Below are 17,165 nucleotides of genomic sequence, written 5' to 3'. Positions count from 1 at the left end.
AGAAAAATTGGCTGTGATTCCCACATAACCAATATACTAAGTATGCTTAAAGTAACCCCTCCATTAATGCAGACATTTTCTGAATGGAGTTCCAATCCAAACTACCAGAAAAACTTGCAAGGGGTATTAACATAATATAAAGGGACAGTGATCATGAAGAAGAAGAAAAAAAAATAAAGGATTTAGGCCTAATTAGACAAATATGTTATATCCTTTGTAAAATTATAGATACATCCTTGAAATCGTAATTGTGATTTAAATTGATATATCTTCAGAGGCAAAAACTTAATTACATTGACATTTTTTGAGATAAATTACATAACACTTTCTCAATCAATGTACTTGTAATTTTGTAATGTCAGATATAATTTACTCCAAAAAAAAAAATGAAAAAATGACAAGACATGACTTGCCAAAAGAATATTAAATTTAACTTCACGGAATGTCAGATATAATTTAGTCAGAAAAGAAATGACAAAACATGACTTGCACAGTTGTCGTAATATTATTTTTGTGTATAAATTACTTGAAGCGGCAATATTAAAAAGTATGCATATATTTATATTAATATAAAAAAAATATTCTCTACTTATAGATGGCGATACATTATATTAATTTTTAAATAAGATAATTATATCTCAAATTACATAAATTTTTAAAAATGAATAGTAATTATTATTATTATTATTATTTACAAAAGTAACTCCACTTCATTTTAATACCAACACATCAATATTTTTTATTATATTGATAATACCTTAAATTTATCTTCTTATCTTGCTTTCCTTTATTTTTTTTTAAAATGTGATTTGTTTATTTACATATTTTATTATTATTTATATATTAAAGATTTATTATTTATTAAATTTACACATAAACAATGTGTCACCACGACTAATATTAAAAAACTATAGTTGAATGACATATAAAAATATATAATGGGAGATAAACACATTATTTACTTGCTATAGAAAAATATTATGTTCATTCTTTTATTGTGTAGTCCTATTATTAAATCATTATAATTGTATAGAATTATATTTTCAAAATAGTTAGTAATAATCTTTTAATTGACCAGGAAGCAGTTTAATTCTATAATTCGAAATTCTTTTCCTAGATTCAATTGACATTAATAAATAGAAATTCTAAGTCCATTCACTAATTATTATATTTTATGACCTTCTATTATAAAATCAATTACGTTTACACATAAAAAACTGATGGTAGTGTTTGCAAAAAAATCAATTATTAAATAAATTTAATTGGTTAAAGACCATTTGTTCATATGTATTAAACATATACTACGTTTGTTTAATATTTGCACTTATTATTTGATAACAATATTTTTTCTCAAAAAAAATAAATTTTATTGAAATTAGTATATCTAATATTTAATTTTACAAATATTTGTTATTTATATTATTAAAATATTAAATATTAATAAAAAATAAATATTTAATTTAATAATATTTTCACTATGTAGAATAGTTGTTCAGTAATTCATGCACAATAAATAACCTTGCATGGTTGTCAAAACATTTATTAATCAACCATAGCAATTTCAATTTATGTTTTTCTATGATATAGGAATAATCCAATAATATAAACAATAAAACAAATATACTTTAAAATATTAAATATGTGAAATTATAAATTATTCAAATTATTTGAAAATTCTAACATCAACTTTAGATAAGCAATTTTAAAAAAAATTAAAAGGGAAAAGAATTGAAAGTAGTCCAAAAAAAGTTGAAGTTATTTACAAAAAAAATCAAAACAACTAGAAACACCCTCAAAATGCTTCTAGCTTTTGGGTTAAAAGTGTTTTTTTATAACAGTTCCGAAAGCACAAACTGGCATCTCAAATACTTTAAAAATACTTTTCTGAACCTAAAAGTTGAAAAACACTTTAAAGAAGATCGCACAAACACTCCCTTCATCCTATAGTGACACCAAGAAAAGCAAAAATCAGCCCAATACTCTCTCAAACTATATCAATTGAAGTACGAAAGATATAATTCGATTTAAGCTTTTTTCGTGTTTATTTTATGATTCATCATAATCCGTTGTTCAAAAGGATAAAAACTTATTTCATTTAGAATTATGCATCATAGTTCAATTTTTAAAATTTTAAATTTCATTGTTCCTCCTTGCCCTTAATTTTCGAACCCAACATCTTATCCCCAAAAGATACCCTCATTCGCACGGACTCACCGGAAGAAATTTAATATTTAACTATGACTAATTGTTATGGTTAAAATAAATAACTATAGTAAATAGTCGTTGACTATAGTCATACAATGGTTGTTGGTTGTGATTTTTGTGAGTGTGGCAAATATATTTATCATAAAAAATTGTTATGACTCAGAACCATGGCAAAAACAGTTTTCATGGTGGATAATCTAAATTTTTATCTAACCATAATTAATAATAATTATTTATCATAATTTTATCCCAACTGGTTGAGGATTGCCCATAAATTGAGAGTTCTCCCAACAAGAGAAGCCAAGTTTGCCCTTCATACTAATTGTTGATTAATCATAGTTTTACATAAATATTAGATAATATAAATAAAAATTTCATATTTTATTACTGTCTCAAATTAAAATATAATATATCGATTAATAATTCTAATATATGGTAAGTTTTGATATGTACTTAACATAATATTGAATATGTAGTTAAATATACAAAAGTATTTAAAAATAATATATACACATTTAAAAAAAAAAAAGCAACAAAATTCGAGCTCGTCAGAAGTTTGATCTCAAGTAAGCTCGACTCGAGCTCGAAATCTAACTTTGTCAACCCACTAAACTTGATTACACTCTTAAAAAAAATAAATATAATTGGTCATACATTAAGTGATGTAAGTATAATCATGAATGGAGCATTGTGATTATCCTTAGTTTATAATAACAATCTTATTGTTACTGAATTGATACTGTATTATTGGTCGCTGATTTCCGACAGCAACGGATCAAAATTCAAACCTTATCTCATAAAATTATGGCTGTAATAATCGTTTGTGGTGAACGACAAACTAGTGATAAATTATCGCATATTCACTCACGTGTAAATTTTTTCTAATATAAAAATTCAATAAATTATATAACGATTTATCGAATTACTTCACTTGATCACTTCCTCTCTCTCTCTCTCCCCTCTTTCTCTCTCTATATAAATTTTCATCGTTTTGCTTATTAATTCACTTGTAAAATAATCAACACACACTTCACTCACTCTCACCACTGCTTCTCTGAGTACGTCGACGCATGTAACATGTTTTCTTGTCCCTGAACTTAGCAAAAACACAAGTAAAAGATGCCTTTTCCCAACCCATTCCCCGCGCTCTCCAATCGGAACGATGACGCCCCCTTGCTCGGGTCCGCCCCCCTCGAGCCCCAGCTGATGCGCCGCCGCCGTATCTTCGTTGTGGTCCTCCTGCTGATGATGGGCCTGGTGGGCGTATGCTCGCTGGTCATCCTCATCACGTCGGGAGATGGCGGGGAGGATTGGACTCCCTCCGGCGAGGATGATGACAAGTGCCCTTCGCCAAAGGAAGTGTCGGAATATCTCAAGGCACGGCGGCCGGAGGAGGGGAGACCAACGCTTCGTGGGGTGCATGAAGGGGTGTCGGAGAAGAGTTTTGGTAAAGGCCGGTTGGGGGCAATTCCATATCCATGGACCAAGAAGATGTTGGCCTGGCAAAGAACTGGGTACCATTTCCAACCTCAAAAGAATTGGATGAACGGTGAGATTTTGTTCTCTTTTTTACTTAGATTTGGATCCATAATCGTAAATTCTTTGAATTTGTACGAATAATTCTGAATTTAAACGATTTTAAATCTATCACGAACAATATTTTGAATTTCAAATTATTTTAAACTGAATTATTTAAAAATTTTGTATTCAAATCCTTCCTAAATCGAAACTTATGAATCCAAATATTTATTTTTACAATGTTGAGTTGGAACAACGTTATATATATATATATATATATATTATCATAGGCCAGTTTTGATTTTTTTTCACTCTTTTCTAATAAAAGATAATTGACAATTGTGTATTTATTTTTATTTTATTAATGTTCCTTTTATTTGTTTGTATAAATTGTTTCGGACTCGTTGCATGGCGTTGCTTTTGGGGAAATGTGGAACGCTTTGCTTCAGATCCTAATGGTAAGTCCATTCAATTTTCCATTATTATTATTTTTTGAACTTCTAAGTATATAAATATATCATTATCCTCAAATAATGAGCAAGTGGTGATACTCTTATTTTAATCCAATGCTCATCCAACTGTTCTGAAAATAATTCAACTAATATATCAATATAATTAAAAATAATTAAATAAATTAGAATGAGTTAATATAAAATGAAATAAATACTTACATATTTAACGAAATTTAAAATCATGACCTCGATTTTAATCATGAGGTCTCGGTTTTAACTACTAAACTAAGACATCATTAATCAATTTTTCATAATTAAATACAGTATTTTTGACATATATACAAAAAATTCTTACCTGAACCAGGTCAATCGATTCAAATCAATCATAGAACCAATGTATCAAACTTGCTATGTGATTGTTCACCTTCTCGAAATTGTACACCAATCACACAACAAGTATATTTCACTTACCATATAATTGATTCCAATTGAGTCAATATATATATATATATATGCAATTTCTCTTTTTACCGTGGTCTTTGTGTTTTCCTTTTTCCATGGGGTAATTAAGATTTGTAAATGGTCTGAATTTAGACAAACAGTATGGCCCTCTAATAAAACACAGTTGTGCATTTATGTATGGCTGCAATGAAATTGATTTGAAAAAGTCTAGACTGGTAGCTAATATAATCACTCTAGTAATTATTATTATTTAATATTATTATTATTACATAATAACAACAACAACAACAATAATAATAATAATTATTATTATTGTTAATGAATTTACAGATACTAGTCATCTAGCATGCATTCTCATACCAATGTCTACATAACATAGGTCCACTATTTTACAAGGGATGGTACCATTTCTTCTACCAATATAACCCATCGGGTGCGGTATGGGGGAACATTTCTTGGGGCCATGCAGTTTCAAAAGACCTCATCAACTGGCGCCACCTCCCCCTTGCCATGGTTCCGGATCAATGGTACGACATCAACGGCGTCTGGACTGGCTCAGCAACCATCCTTCAGGATGGCCAGCTAGTCATGCTCTACACGGGATCCACCAATACGTCTGTGCAAGTCCAAAATCTTGCATACCCAGCTGACCAGTCGGACCCCCTCCTTATCAATTGGGTCAAGTACTCGGCTAATCCGGTCTTGGTCCCACCACCTGGCATTATGGATCACGACTTCCGTGACCCCACCACTGCATGGCTGACCCCAGAACGCAAGTGGCGTATCATCATTGGCTCTAAGATTAACAAGACCGGCATATCATTGGTCTATGATACGATGGACTTCAAAACCTATGAAATGCTCGACGGGGTGCTCCATGCGGTTCCGGAGACGGGCATGTGGGAGTGTGTGGATTTCTACCCAGTATCTGAGGTTGAGAATGAAGGGATGGACACATCAGTAAATGGGCCGAAAGTGAAACATGTTGTCAAGACTAGCCTTGATGACGATAGAAATGACTATTACGCTCTTGGAACTTATGACAGTGAAGCTGGAATATGGACCCCTGATGATCCTAGCATAGATGTTGGTATTGGATTGAGATACGATTATGGAATCTTCTATGCGTCAAAGACATTTTATGACAAAAAACTGAGAAGGAGAATCTTGTGGAGTTGGATTAAAGAGACTGACAGTGAAAAATCCGATATACAAAAGGGTTGGGCATCACTTCAGGTATTTGATTTGTGCTTGCATCTTATTACATTCTTGTCAAAATCACCAAGGTTTACATTTAATCTAACTGGGTTAATTATGTCGAGTTGTCCTGTTAGTACTATTATCGACTATATATGAGCCTCCAAATTTTGGAATTACAAAAATCTCTTGGTTGTTTACTCGTTACGAAAAATCTTACCAACGAAAAATCTCCTGGTTGTTTACTCGTTAAGATTTTGTGTATTAGATCGCACCTTTTGAAATCAAGTTTAATTATATCAATACCCTATCCTCCCTGAAAAATAATTACACCCCTTAAAGGGGTGTCGATCTAATTTATCATAGGGGGTGTGCTTGTAAATTTTTTTTCTAAATAAGATGTGTACTTGCAATTTTGCAAAGGGCTTAAATGCATATTTTATCCTGTAATTAGAAATTTAGCATTTTGATTCTTTAACTTTTTAAAATAGCATTTTAATCCTACATCTTTTGAATTTTCGCTATTTCAAATGTTTTTTTAGCTGGAAAAACACATGCATCTCAAGTGAACTTTTAAAATTTGGGCTATTGTTTCTATTGGCTTATTTTCTTCAATATTTTTGTTCTTTAACTTTTTAAAGTAGTTTTTACATCCCGCATCTTTTTTAATTTTCTTCAGCTCTTTTTTTTACTGAAATTCATCCTTGTCACTGGTGGGGTGAACTGCAGCAAAAAAATTAAAGGATTGAAATCGCAAAAAATAAAAGAGGCAGAATCAAAGTGATACCCTAAAAAATTAAAAGACGAAAACACCAAATAACCTAAATTATAAGACAAAAAATACATATTACGCTTTACAATGAATAGGGAATGTTAATTGTCTAACCAAGCATAACCAAGGTGTCCATGTGTAATTTACCCTAAAATTTTATTAAACGAAGTCTTGTACATGAAAGTGATGGTTTCTACTCCTAATAATTTGCAACTCAGACGTTAATCATGAAAAGTTGTTTGTGTGCTCTTTAGGCCGTTCCAAGGACAATAGTATTTGACATGAAAACTGGCAGTAACATCTTACAATGGCCGGTGAAGGAAGTGGAGCGATTGAGACGGAACCGAATAGTTTTCGACAAAGTAGAGGTTACTGCAGGTTCTGTTGTGCCCCTTGACGTCGTCTCTACCTCTCAGGTTTGAACCTAAATGAAGTTTCCGTCTGCTGAACTTCGGTAACCTATACAACATACGACAAGTTGTTTGCTTAACGAACGATGTTCTCAAATTTTCAGCTGGATATTGTGGCCGAGTTTAAAGTAGATGAGGAGGCCTTGAAGCGAATGAACGTTAATGGCAGTGATTCGAGCTATAGCTGCCAGAAAAGTGGCGGGGCTGCTGAGAGAGGGGCGTTGGGGCCGTTCGGCCTGTTGGTCCTTGCAAGCAAGCACCTGATCGAGCAAACTCCCATCTACTTCTATATTTCGAAGGATACAAAAGGGAATTTTAAGACATTCTTCTGTGCAGATCACTCAAGGTGAAAATTCTACGTCATGTCTTCTTCACTTCAATTTTGTCTTCTAACATGCTGAAATTGAGTTGTCTGAATTAGTTGATCTCTTCATGAAATGGGGTGTGTGTTTTAGGTCATCTCAAGCAAACGATGTTGACAAAGAAATATATGGCAGCACGGTGCCGGTATTGAAAGATGAAACCCTATCCATGAGAATATTGGTGAGTTCAACTCCGTCAAATGGATAAATTACAAAATTATCATAATTATAAATACTCGTCTTTTTTAAAAATATACAAATACCCCTGTGAGATTAATGGCCATGCTAATTAATATTCCCTTGTGTCAGCCTATTATAGAGCATATTTGTTAGGAGTGTTAATTCCGAGAGGTATTTGTGAATTTTTTAATAATAAGATAATATTTATAATTATGACAAATTTCAAGAGAGCATATTATAATTTACCCTTAATCGAACTTGTATCCTGAAAAATTATATTGCGCCCTCTTAGATTATATTTTACATTATACATTTCCCTGAGGGTCAGCTGACACGGACGGAGTTTGTAATGTAGAATATGATGATGGAAGGTGTTCATGCAGTTCTCTGAAAATGAGGACTTTTTTATATTATACATGTCCTCAAATTTAAAAAAATGTGTATGCAATTATCCTTACTAACATGGTGTTATTTGAGAAATTATCGATACTCCTTTAAAACTTTCCGTCCAACAACGGGCTCATTTTATTAGCTTCCGCTAGGGTTACATCAAGATTTTTTGTTCAATTACCAAAATGCCCTTTTAAATCCTGAAGTATAATTTTTACATTTTTTTTAAAAAAGATTTTTGTAGATTAAATTGCTCCTTTTAAAAATATAAAGCTATGAACACGGAGGGCAAATAGGGATTACATAACATCGATCTTTTAACAATTTTTCAAAAACAAAATTTTTTAAAAAAATCTAAGAGTGTAGTTGGCATTTCTACCTTCTCGTCCAAACATTACGTAATTATATTAGATGTCATGGAACGTTGATAATTTTTCAAATATTATAATAGTATCAAACCTATGGTCAACTCAATATATAATTGTCCAAAAAATATTAATGGCAAACGTTTTTCTAATCTTGCATTGCAGGTGGACCGCTCGATTGTTGAGAGCTTCGGTCAAGGAGGGAGGTCATGCATCACATCACGTGTATATCCGACAAGAGTGGCATGTGAAGATGTCAAGATCTTCTTGTTTAACAACGCTACTGATGCAAGAATCACTGCGTCACTACAGATATGGCAGATGAGTTCCGCGTCCATACAGTAGTAAACTCCCCGGCCTGTGCGCCCTCCATCGGATGTTCAATTTTGATCCAACTCCTACTTCTTCAGACATGCATTCAGCATTCTCTTTCTTGCTGTATTGTTATATATATTTTATATATATACAGTTTTTGAAGATTGGTTGTTATGTAATTTTTGTTTTAATCGTTGATTGCTGGTGTTGATGCAAAATTTTCATGTTTACTTTTTGTTCCTTTAATGATGGAAAAAATACAATTTATCTCCCTGTGATATATGAGAAATGAGCAAAAAAAAATATGAAAAATAAAATAGTAAATTACTTCCTATATTTTGAATAAAATGAAGCACATTATCCCCTATTTAAACCCTTGATAGGGGGTAATTTGTTTCATTTTTTGAAACATGAGGGCGTAATTTGCTAATTCTTTTTTCACAATGGAATATTTGCTCATTTTTTATATCACTAGGGAGTAAATTGCATTTAACACTTTTAATGATGTGTTTTTCCTTACAGAATCATAGTTCATGTTAGGTTAAAGGGTAAATTACATGAATACGTCCTGAAAGTAGGCATTTGGTAAAACATGTGTTCGTGTAATTAGCTTCCGCTAGGGTTACATCAAGATTTTTTGTTCAATTACCAAAATGCCCTTTTAAATCCTGAAGTATAATTTTTACATTTTTTTTAAAAAAGATTTTTGTAGATTAAATTGCTCCTTTTAAAAATATAAAGGTATGAACACGGAGGGCAAATAGGGATTACATAACATCGATCTTTTAACAATTTTTCAAAAACAAAATTTTTTAAAAAAATCTAAGAGTGTAGTTGGCATTTCTACCTTCTCGTCCAAACATTACGTAATTATATTAGATGTCATGGAACGTTGATAATTTTTCAAATATTATAATAGTATCAAACCTATGGTCAACTCAATATATAATTGTCCAAAAAATATTAATGGCAAACGTTTTTCTAATCTTGCATTGCAGGTGGACCGCTCGATTGTTGAGAGCTTCGGTCAAGGAGGGAGGTCATGCATCACATCACGTGTATATCCGACAAGAGTGGCATGTGAAGATGTCAAGATCTTCTTGTTTAACAACGCTACTGATGCAAGAATCACTGCGTCACTACAGATATGGCAGATGAGTTCCGCGTCCATACAGTAGTAAACTCCCCGGCCTGTGCGCCCTCCATCGGATGTTCAATTTTGATCCAACTCCTACTTCTTCAGACATGCATTCAGCATTCTCTTTCTTGCTGTATTGTTATATATATTTTATATATATACAGTTTTTGAAGATTGGTTGTTATGTAATTTTTGTTTTAATCGTTGATTGCTGGTGTTGATGCAAAATTTTCATGTTTACTTTTTGTTCCTTTAATGATGGAAAAAATACAATTTATCTCCCTGTGATATATGAGAAATGAGCAAAAAAAAATATGAAAAATAAAATAGTAAATTACTTCCTATATTTTGAATAAAATGAAGCACATTATCCCCTATTTAAACCCTTGATAGGGGGTAATTTGTTTCATTTTTTGAAACATGAGGGCGTAATTTGCTAATTCTTTTTTCACAATGGAATATTTGCTCATTTTTTATATCACTAGGGAGTAAATTGCATTTAACACTTTTAATGATGTGTTTTTCCTTACAGAATCATAGTTCATGTTAGGTTAAAGGGTAAATTACATGAATACGTCCTGAAAGTAGGCATTTGGTAAAACATGTGTTCGTGTAATTAGCTTCCGCTAGGGTTACATCAAGATTTTTTGTTCAATTACCAAAATGCCCTTTTAAATCCTGAAGTATAATTTTTACATTTTTTTTAAAAAAGATTTTTGTAGATTAAATTGCTCCTTTTAAAAATATAAAGGTATGAACACGGAGGGCAAATAGGGATTACATAACATCGATCTTTTAACAATTTTTCAAAAACAAAATTTTTTAAAAAAATCTAAGAGTGTAGTTGGCATTTCTACCTTCTCGTCCAAACATTACGTAATTATATTAGATGTCATGGAACGTTGATAATTTTTCAAATATTATAATAGTATCAAACCTATGGTCAACTCAATATATAATTGTCCAAAAAATATTAATGGCAAACGTTTTTCTAATCTTGCATTGCAGGTGGACCGCTCGATTGTTGAGAGCTTCGGTCAAGGAGGGAGGTCATGCATCACATCACGTGTATATCCGACAAGAGTGGCATGTGAAGATGTCAAGATCTTCTTGTTTAACAACGCTACTGATGCAAGAATCACTGCGTCACTACAGATATGGCAGATGAGTTCCGCGTCCATACAGTAGTAAACTCCCCGGCCTGTGCGCCCTCCATCGGATGTTCAATTTTGATCCAACTCCTACTTCTTCAGACATGCATTCAGCATTCTCTTTCTTGCTGTATTGTTATATATATTTTATATATATACAGTTTTTGAAGATTGGTTGTTATGTAATTTTTGTTTTAATCGTTGATTGCTGGTGTTGATGCAAAATTTTCATGTTTACTTTTTGTTCCTTTAATGATGGAAAAAATACAATTTATCTCCCTGTGATATATGAGAAATGAGCAAAAAAAAATATGAAAAATAAAATAGTAAATTACTTCCTATATTTTGAATAAAATGAAGCACATTATCCCCTATTTAAACCCTTGATAGGGGGTAATTTGTTTCATTTTTTGAAACATGAGGGCGTAATTTGCTAATTCTTTTTTCACAATGGAATATTTGCTCATTTTTTATATCACTAGGGAGTAAATTGCATTTAACACTTTTAATGATGTGTTTTTCCTTACAGAATCATAGTTCATGTTAGGTTAAAGGGTAAATTACATGAATACGTCCTGAAAGTAGGCATTTGGTAAAACATGTGTTCGTGTAATTAGCTTCCGCTAGGGTTACATCAAGATTTTTTGTTCAATTACCAAAATGCCCTTTTAAATCCTGAAGTATAATTTTTACATTTTTTTTAAAAAAGATTTTTGTAGATTAAATTGCTCCTTTTAAAAATATAAAGGTATGAACACGGAGGGCAAATAGGGATTACATAACATCGATCTTTTAACAATTTTTCAAAAACAAAATTTTTTAAAAAAATCTAAGAGTGTAGTTGGCATTTCTACCTTCTCGTCCAAACATTACGTAATTATATTAGATGTCATGGAACGTTGATAATTTTTCAAATATTATAATAGTATCAAACCTATGGTCAACTCAATATATAATTGTCCAAAAAATATTAATGGCAAACGTTTTTCTAATCTTGCATTGCAGGTGGACCGCTCGATTGTTGAGAGCTTCGGTCAAGGAGGGAGGTCATGCATCACATCACGTGTATATCCGACAAGAGTGGCATGTGAAGATGTCAAGATCTTCTTGTTTAACAACGCTACTGATGCAAGAATCACTGCGTCACTACAGATATGGCAGATGAGTTCCGCGTCCATACAGTAGTAAACTCCCCGGCCTGTGCGCCCTCCATCGGATGTTCAATTTTGATCCAACTCCTACTTCTTCAGACATGCATTCAGCATTCTCTTTCTTGCTGTATTGTTATATATATTTTATATATATACAGTTTTTGAAGATTGGTTGTTATGTAATTTTTGTTTTAATCGTTGATTGCTGGTGTTGATGCAAAATTTTCATGTTTACTTTTTGTTCCTTTAATGATGGAAAAAATACAATTTATCTCCCTGTGATATATGAGAAATGAGCAAAAAAAAATATGAAAAATAAAATAGTAAATTACTTCCTATATTTTGAATAAAATGAAGCACATTATCCCCTATTTAAACCCTTGATAGGGGGTAATTTGTTTCATTTTTTGAAACATGAGGGCGTAATTTGCTAATTCTTTTTTCACAATGGAATATTTGCTCATTTTTTATATCACTAGGGAGTAAATTGCATTTAACACTTTTAATGATGTGTTTTTCCTTACAGAATCATAGTTCATGTTAGGTTAAAGGGTAAATTACATGAATACGTCCTGAAAGTAGGCATTTGGTAAAACATGTGTTCGTGTAATTAGCTTCCGCTAGGGTTACATCAAGATTTTTTGTTCAATTACCAAAATGCCCTTTTAAATCCTGAAGTATAATTTTTACATTTTTTTTAAAAAAGATTTTTGTAGATTAAATTGCTCCTTTTAAAAATATAAAGGTATGAACACGGAGGGCAAATAGGGATTACATAACATCGATCTTTTAACAATTTTTCAAAAACAAAATTTTTTAAAAAAATCTAAGAGTGTAGTTGGCATTTCTACCTTCTCGTCCAAACATTACGTAATTATATTAGATGTCATGGAACGTTGATAATTTTTCAAATATTATAATAGTATCAAACCTATGGTCAACTCAATATATAATTGTCCAAAAAATATGCAAAGCAAACGTTTTTCTAATCTTGCATTGCAGGTGGACCGCTCGATTGTTGAGAGCTTCGGTCAAGGAGGGAGGCATCACATCACAAGTTTTTGTTTGCCCTTTTTTCTTGTCTTTTTACATTATCAATATTTCTTCATTTTAGTGTATATCTTAAATAATTCATTCCATTAGTTTTTTATTAATTTTTTATAGGTAAATACAATGGAATATTTGCTCATTTTTTATATCACTAGGGAGTAAATTGCATTTAACACTTTTAATGATGTGTTTGTCCTTACAGAATCATAGTTCATGTTAGGTTAAAGGGTAAATTACATGAATACGTCCTGAAAGTAGGCATTTGGTAAAACATGTGTTCGTGTAATGTACCTCAACAGGTGTTTGTGTAAAATTTCATCACTAAATAGGGTGTGTACTTGTAATTAGAATTATAATATAGTTGTAATTAGCAAAGAGAATGCTTAAATAATTAAACCTAACCTTAGAGAGAGGTAATATAATTTACGATAGGTATGTGTAACGTAATTGTAGAATAGATATCAACTTTTACTTTGAAATTGTATAGTTCTAGTCCTTTTATATTTGAATTTTTATGGGAAAATATTTCTTTAATCTCATAAAATAAGAAAAAAATTTGTTTTGGTACCGCAATTATGGCAGGTGTTGCTTTTAGTTTAATAAAACTCATAATCACGTATTTTTAGTCCGTAAACATCATGTGCACTATGGTTTAGGATTAAAAAGGCGTTGTAAGTTGGGGACTAAAAAGGCGCAAAAGGATTGGAAAGTACAAAATTAGTTTAACATTACTATATTTTGCCCCTCATTAGTTTAACATTTTTATGAATTGAGGTTAACATTACTATATTTTCTTTCTTACAAGTACAAAATTATTATATGAGAATGTCAAATAAGAGACAAAATTAAAAATTTATGTAAATTCTTTGTTAATGTAATCATTTTTTGTCCAAACCATAATGAAAAGGGGTTAGATGTAAACGATAAACTTATAGAGGTCTAAGTGTAATTTTGAATTTTTTGGGAAGAAAGTTATAATTTTGTATTTTAAGGGGTCTAAGTGTAATTAAACCTAAAGGTAAAATTGCAAAATTGATCCCGTAAGTATAGGGGGGTAGCAAAATTGGGACCATAACTATAGAACTGACAATTTTAGTCCTGTAAGTATTGATTTTTTAGCAATTTTGGTCCTTCCGATCAAAATTGTCCAAAAACGTGGCGGAGAGATTTGGGGCTTAGGGTTTCAACGTACACGTGCGCAACTTAAACACCTGGGAGCTTGCGTGGCTAATGATGTGGCTTAGGCGGGAAAGAGACTGGCTATGGAAGTGTCGGCTTTCACGTTTTCATCTGGGCTTGGGCAAGAAATGGAGGGCCTGGCTGAGTCTCCGATGTCGGATTTCATTCACATGAAATCTGTGTCTTCCAGCTCAAGCGAACTGCACCGGGAGCTATGTGCACTGCGGATCCTCACGAAATCTCCTTGGGCGACGAATTTGAGTTCCGCCATTCTGAATGGGGCAAAAGGGGGAGGTGGGGGCAGTGGGATCAGCGGTGATGGTGGGGGCAATGATCACGTTCTCGTGGTACTGTGGGCTCGATTTTGTGGGTTTTGGTGGCTTGCCGGTGTTGAGATGGCGGAGCCGGGGAGGAGTTGTTGGGGGAGGAGGTGGTGCAGGGGGTGGATGGTGGTAACGTTTTTGAAGCGCTGGCTTTTGCTTCCATTTTTGAATAAAGAATTGAGTATTGATGAAGGCGGCGGTGGAGGTGGCAGGGGCGGCGGAGTTGTGGAGGACTGTTGAAATCGCTTGCTTTTGCTGCTTGTTTTTTAATAGATTATTGAAGGTGGAGAAGAATTCTGAGTGGCACGGTTGTAAATATCTCTACTTTACACTCTCTTCTTTCTCTACCTTTAACCTTTGTACAACGAAGCTATCCCTATCGCGATTTCTTTTGTTGTACCACTCTTCTTCCAGTGAATTGTTGAACATATTTCCACCAAAAACTGAAACTTTGCTGCTGGAGGCGGTGGCGGTGGCTTCAACGGCGGGGGTGGAGGAGGAGGTGCCGGAGGAGGCACTGATCGTTGGTTTTCTCTAATTTCAGCTTCATCCACATCATTAGCCACGTCATTAGCCACGTAAACTCCTATGTGTTTAAATTGCGCACGTGGACGTTGGAACCCTAAGCCCCAAATATCACCGCCGCGTTTTTTGGCAATTTTGGTCGGAAGGACCAAAATTGCCAAAAAATCAATACTTACAGGACTAAAATTGCCAGTCTTGTAGTTACTGTCCCAATTTTGCCACCCCCCTATACTTACGGGACCAATGTTGCAATTTTGCCTAAACCTATATTAGTATAAATATGCCACATTTGTAAAATATTTTCTTAAATAAACAAATGACATGATTTTTATATATTTGTCCCTTGTGTGCTATACGATGAACCGTATTGTATTTAGTATATGCCACATTTATAAAATACTCTTTTAAATAAATAAATAGCATAATATATATATATATATATATGATGATGTGTGAAAATTAAATTAATATAATACGAGATACAATTGCGCTTAAGTGATAACATCTTTTCAATGGTTAAAAAACTATTTTTGTCGTAAAATTAAAACTATTCCGACCCAATTTCTTCTCTCTTCCCATCTATGAACCTTTTCAAGAACAAGCTTATGACAAAAAATATTATAATTTTAAGTATCATGTAATTTTATAAATTTGGCATATTGAGAACAAAAAGTTGCCATAAATGTGCACCATATTAACTTGTCGCGCGTACTTTTTCTACCATTTATAATTTTACTGTTCGAAATTTTAGAATTACATGACAAAATTGTCAAAATAAATTTGTATGTAACAAAATTGCCACCATTCCATACTTAAGGACTGAAATTGCAATTTTCTAAATTCATGATGCTCTAGTCAAAACATCAATATCTCGCATAATGATGCATCGATTGCATCACACCCCTCATCGTTTATCCCATATGTGGAAACAAAATCATGTGACTATCTAAAGTCCCTCGTTTGAACTGGTGATATTGGTATGCGATCCACATCGATTGTAGATAAAAAAATTTAAATGATTGATAAATTTTAAAACCTATCTTTTTGTTTTTTGAAGAATCCATGAAACTTTATCAAAACGAATGATACCTCGTGCATTAGAGTATGGACCATATTGCTCGCTCCATCAAAATCATATATATTTAATTTGGCAACACTTAAGTACGGTACATAATTTAATTACAGCTTGTTTATGGAAATACCGACAATCAAAATAGCTGGGCACCTGCTTGAAGTCGCTTTCGGGTGTCACCCCACATAATTTGATCGGAATCAGACAAAAAGTCACCTTCATTCTTGTACCGTAAGCTCCAATATATGTCCGACAATGTAATAGATACAATTTAATATTGATTCCGATGTACAAATAAGTAAATTATTCTTCTATGATAAAATATAAATATATATATATATATATATTAATTTATCTTCGTGTCTGAGATGATAAATTGCTTTATTTAAAAAAAAATACAAAATGATAAATTATTGTATTTTAAAAAATATAAGAAGATAAATTACTAACTTTTTTTCATAAAAAGATATCAATAGATAGTTGTTAAATTTTTCTTGATTTTAGGAAAGTTTAAGGATGAACATATACTTTTAAGATTTTCTCAATATCTATACATGAGTGGATATATAAGTGAATCATGCACTTAAATTAAATTTGTTGGCGTAGAGGGTAAAAGATAAATATGCAAGTTTCGTATTGAAACCTGAGATATAAAATATATCTTACAGTTAATTAATCATAAATTAGATTTTATTATCAATTTTGGTAGTTTAATGATTGAGGTCAAATATTGGCACAGTTATGATGTGGATACGAATCTTTATCAATACGTTTAGTGGGGCTAAACGTAAGTTTTGACATGTATGTTCTTTGTGCGTACAATTTTCGATTATGAAAATAATAAATTGTCAGTTATAGAGACTTTGATCGGCGCACATAAACTAGACATGATCTTCCCTAAGAACTTTGATCGATGACACCTGTATTTTCCCATATTTATAAGGAAAA

The 17,165-nt window shown here is 32.3% G+C and overlaps 1 protein-coding gene across 1 annotated transcript; it reads left to right on the top strand.

Moving 5' to 3' along the window:
* Positions 3,142–8,824, top strand: LOC105164285 (acid beta-fructofuranosidase 2, vacuolar). The gene is made up of 7 exons (XM_011082903.2): positions 3,142–3,754; positions 4,173–4,181; positions 5,017–5,873; positions 6,861–7,022; positions 7,121–7,362; positions 7,472–7,559; positions 8,479–8,824. Exons 1-7 carry the CDS (start codon positions 3,325–3,327, stop codon positions 8,656–8,658), a joined length of 1,968 nt encoding a protein of 655 aa, XP_011081205.1. The 5' UTR covers positions 3,142–3,324; the 3' UTR covers positions 8,659–8,824.

Source organism: Sesamum indicum, linkage group LG6 (genome assembly GCF_000512975.1).
Source record: "Sesamum indicum cultivar Zhongzhi No. 13 linkage group LG6, S_indicum_v1.0, whole genome shotgun sequence".
Classification (NCBI taxonomy): Eukaryota; Viridiplantae; Streptophyta; class Magnoliopsida; order Lamiales; family Pedaliaceae; genus Sesamum; species Sesamum indicum.
The sequence above is the reverse complement of the archived record's forward strand: the minus strand, read 5'-3'. Positions and strand labels throughout refer to the sequence as shown.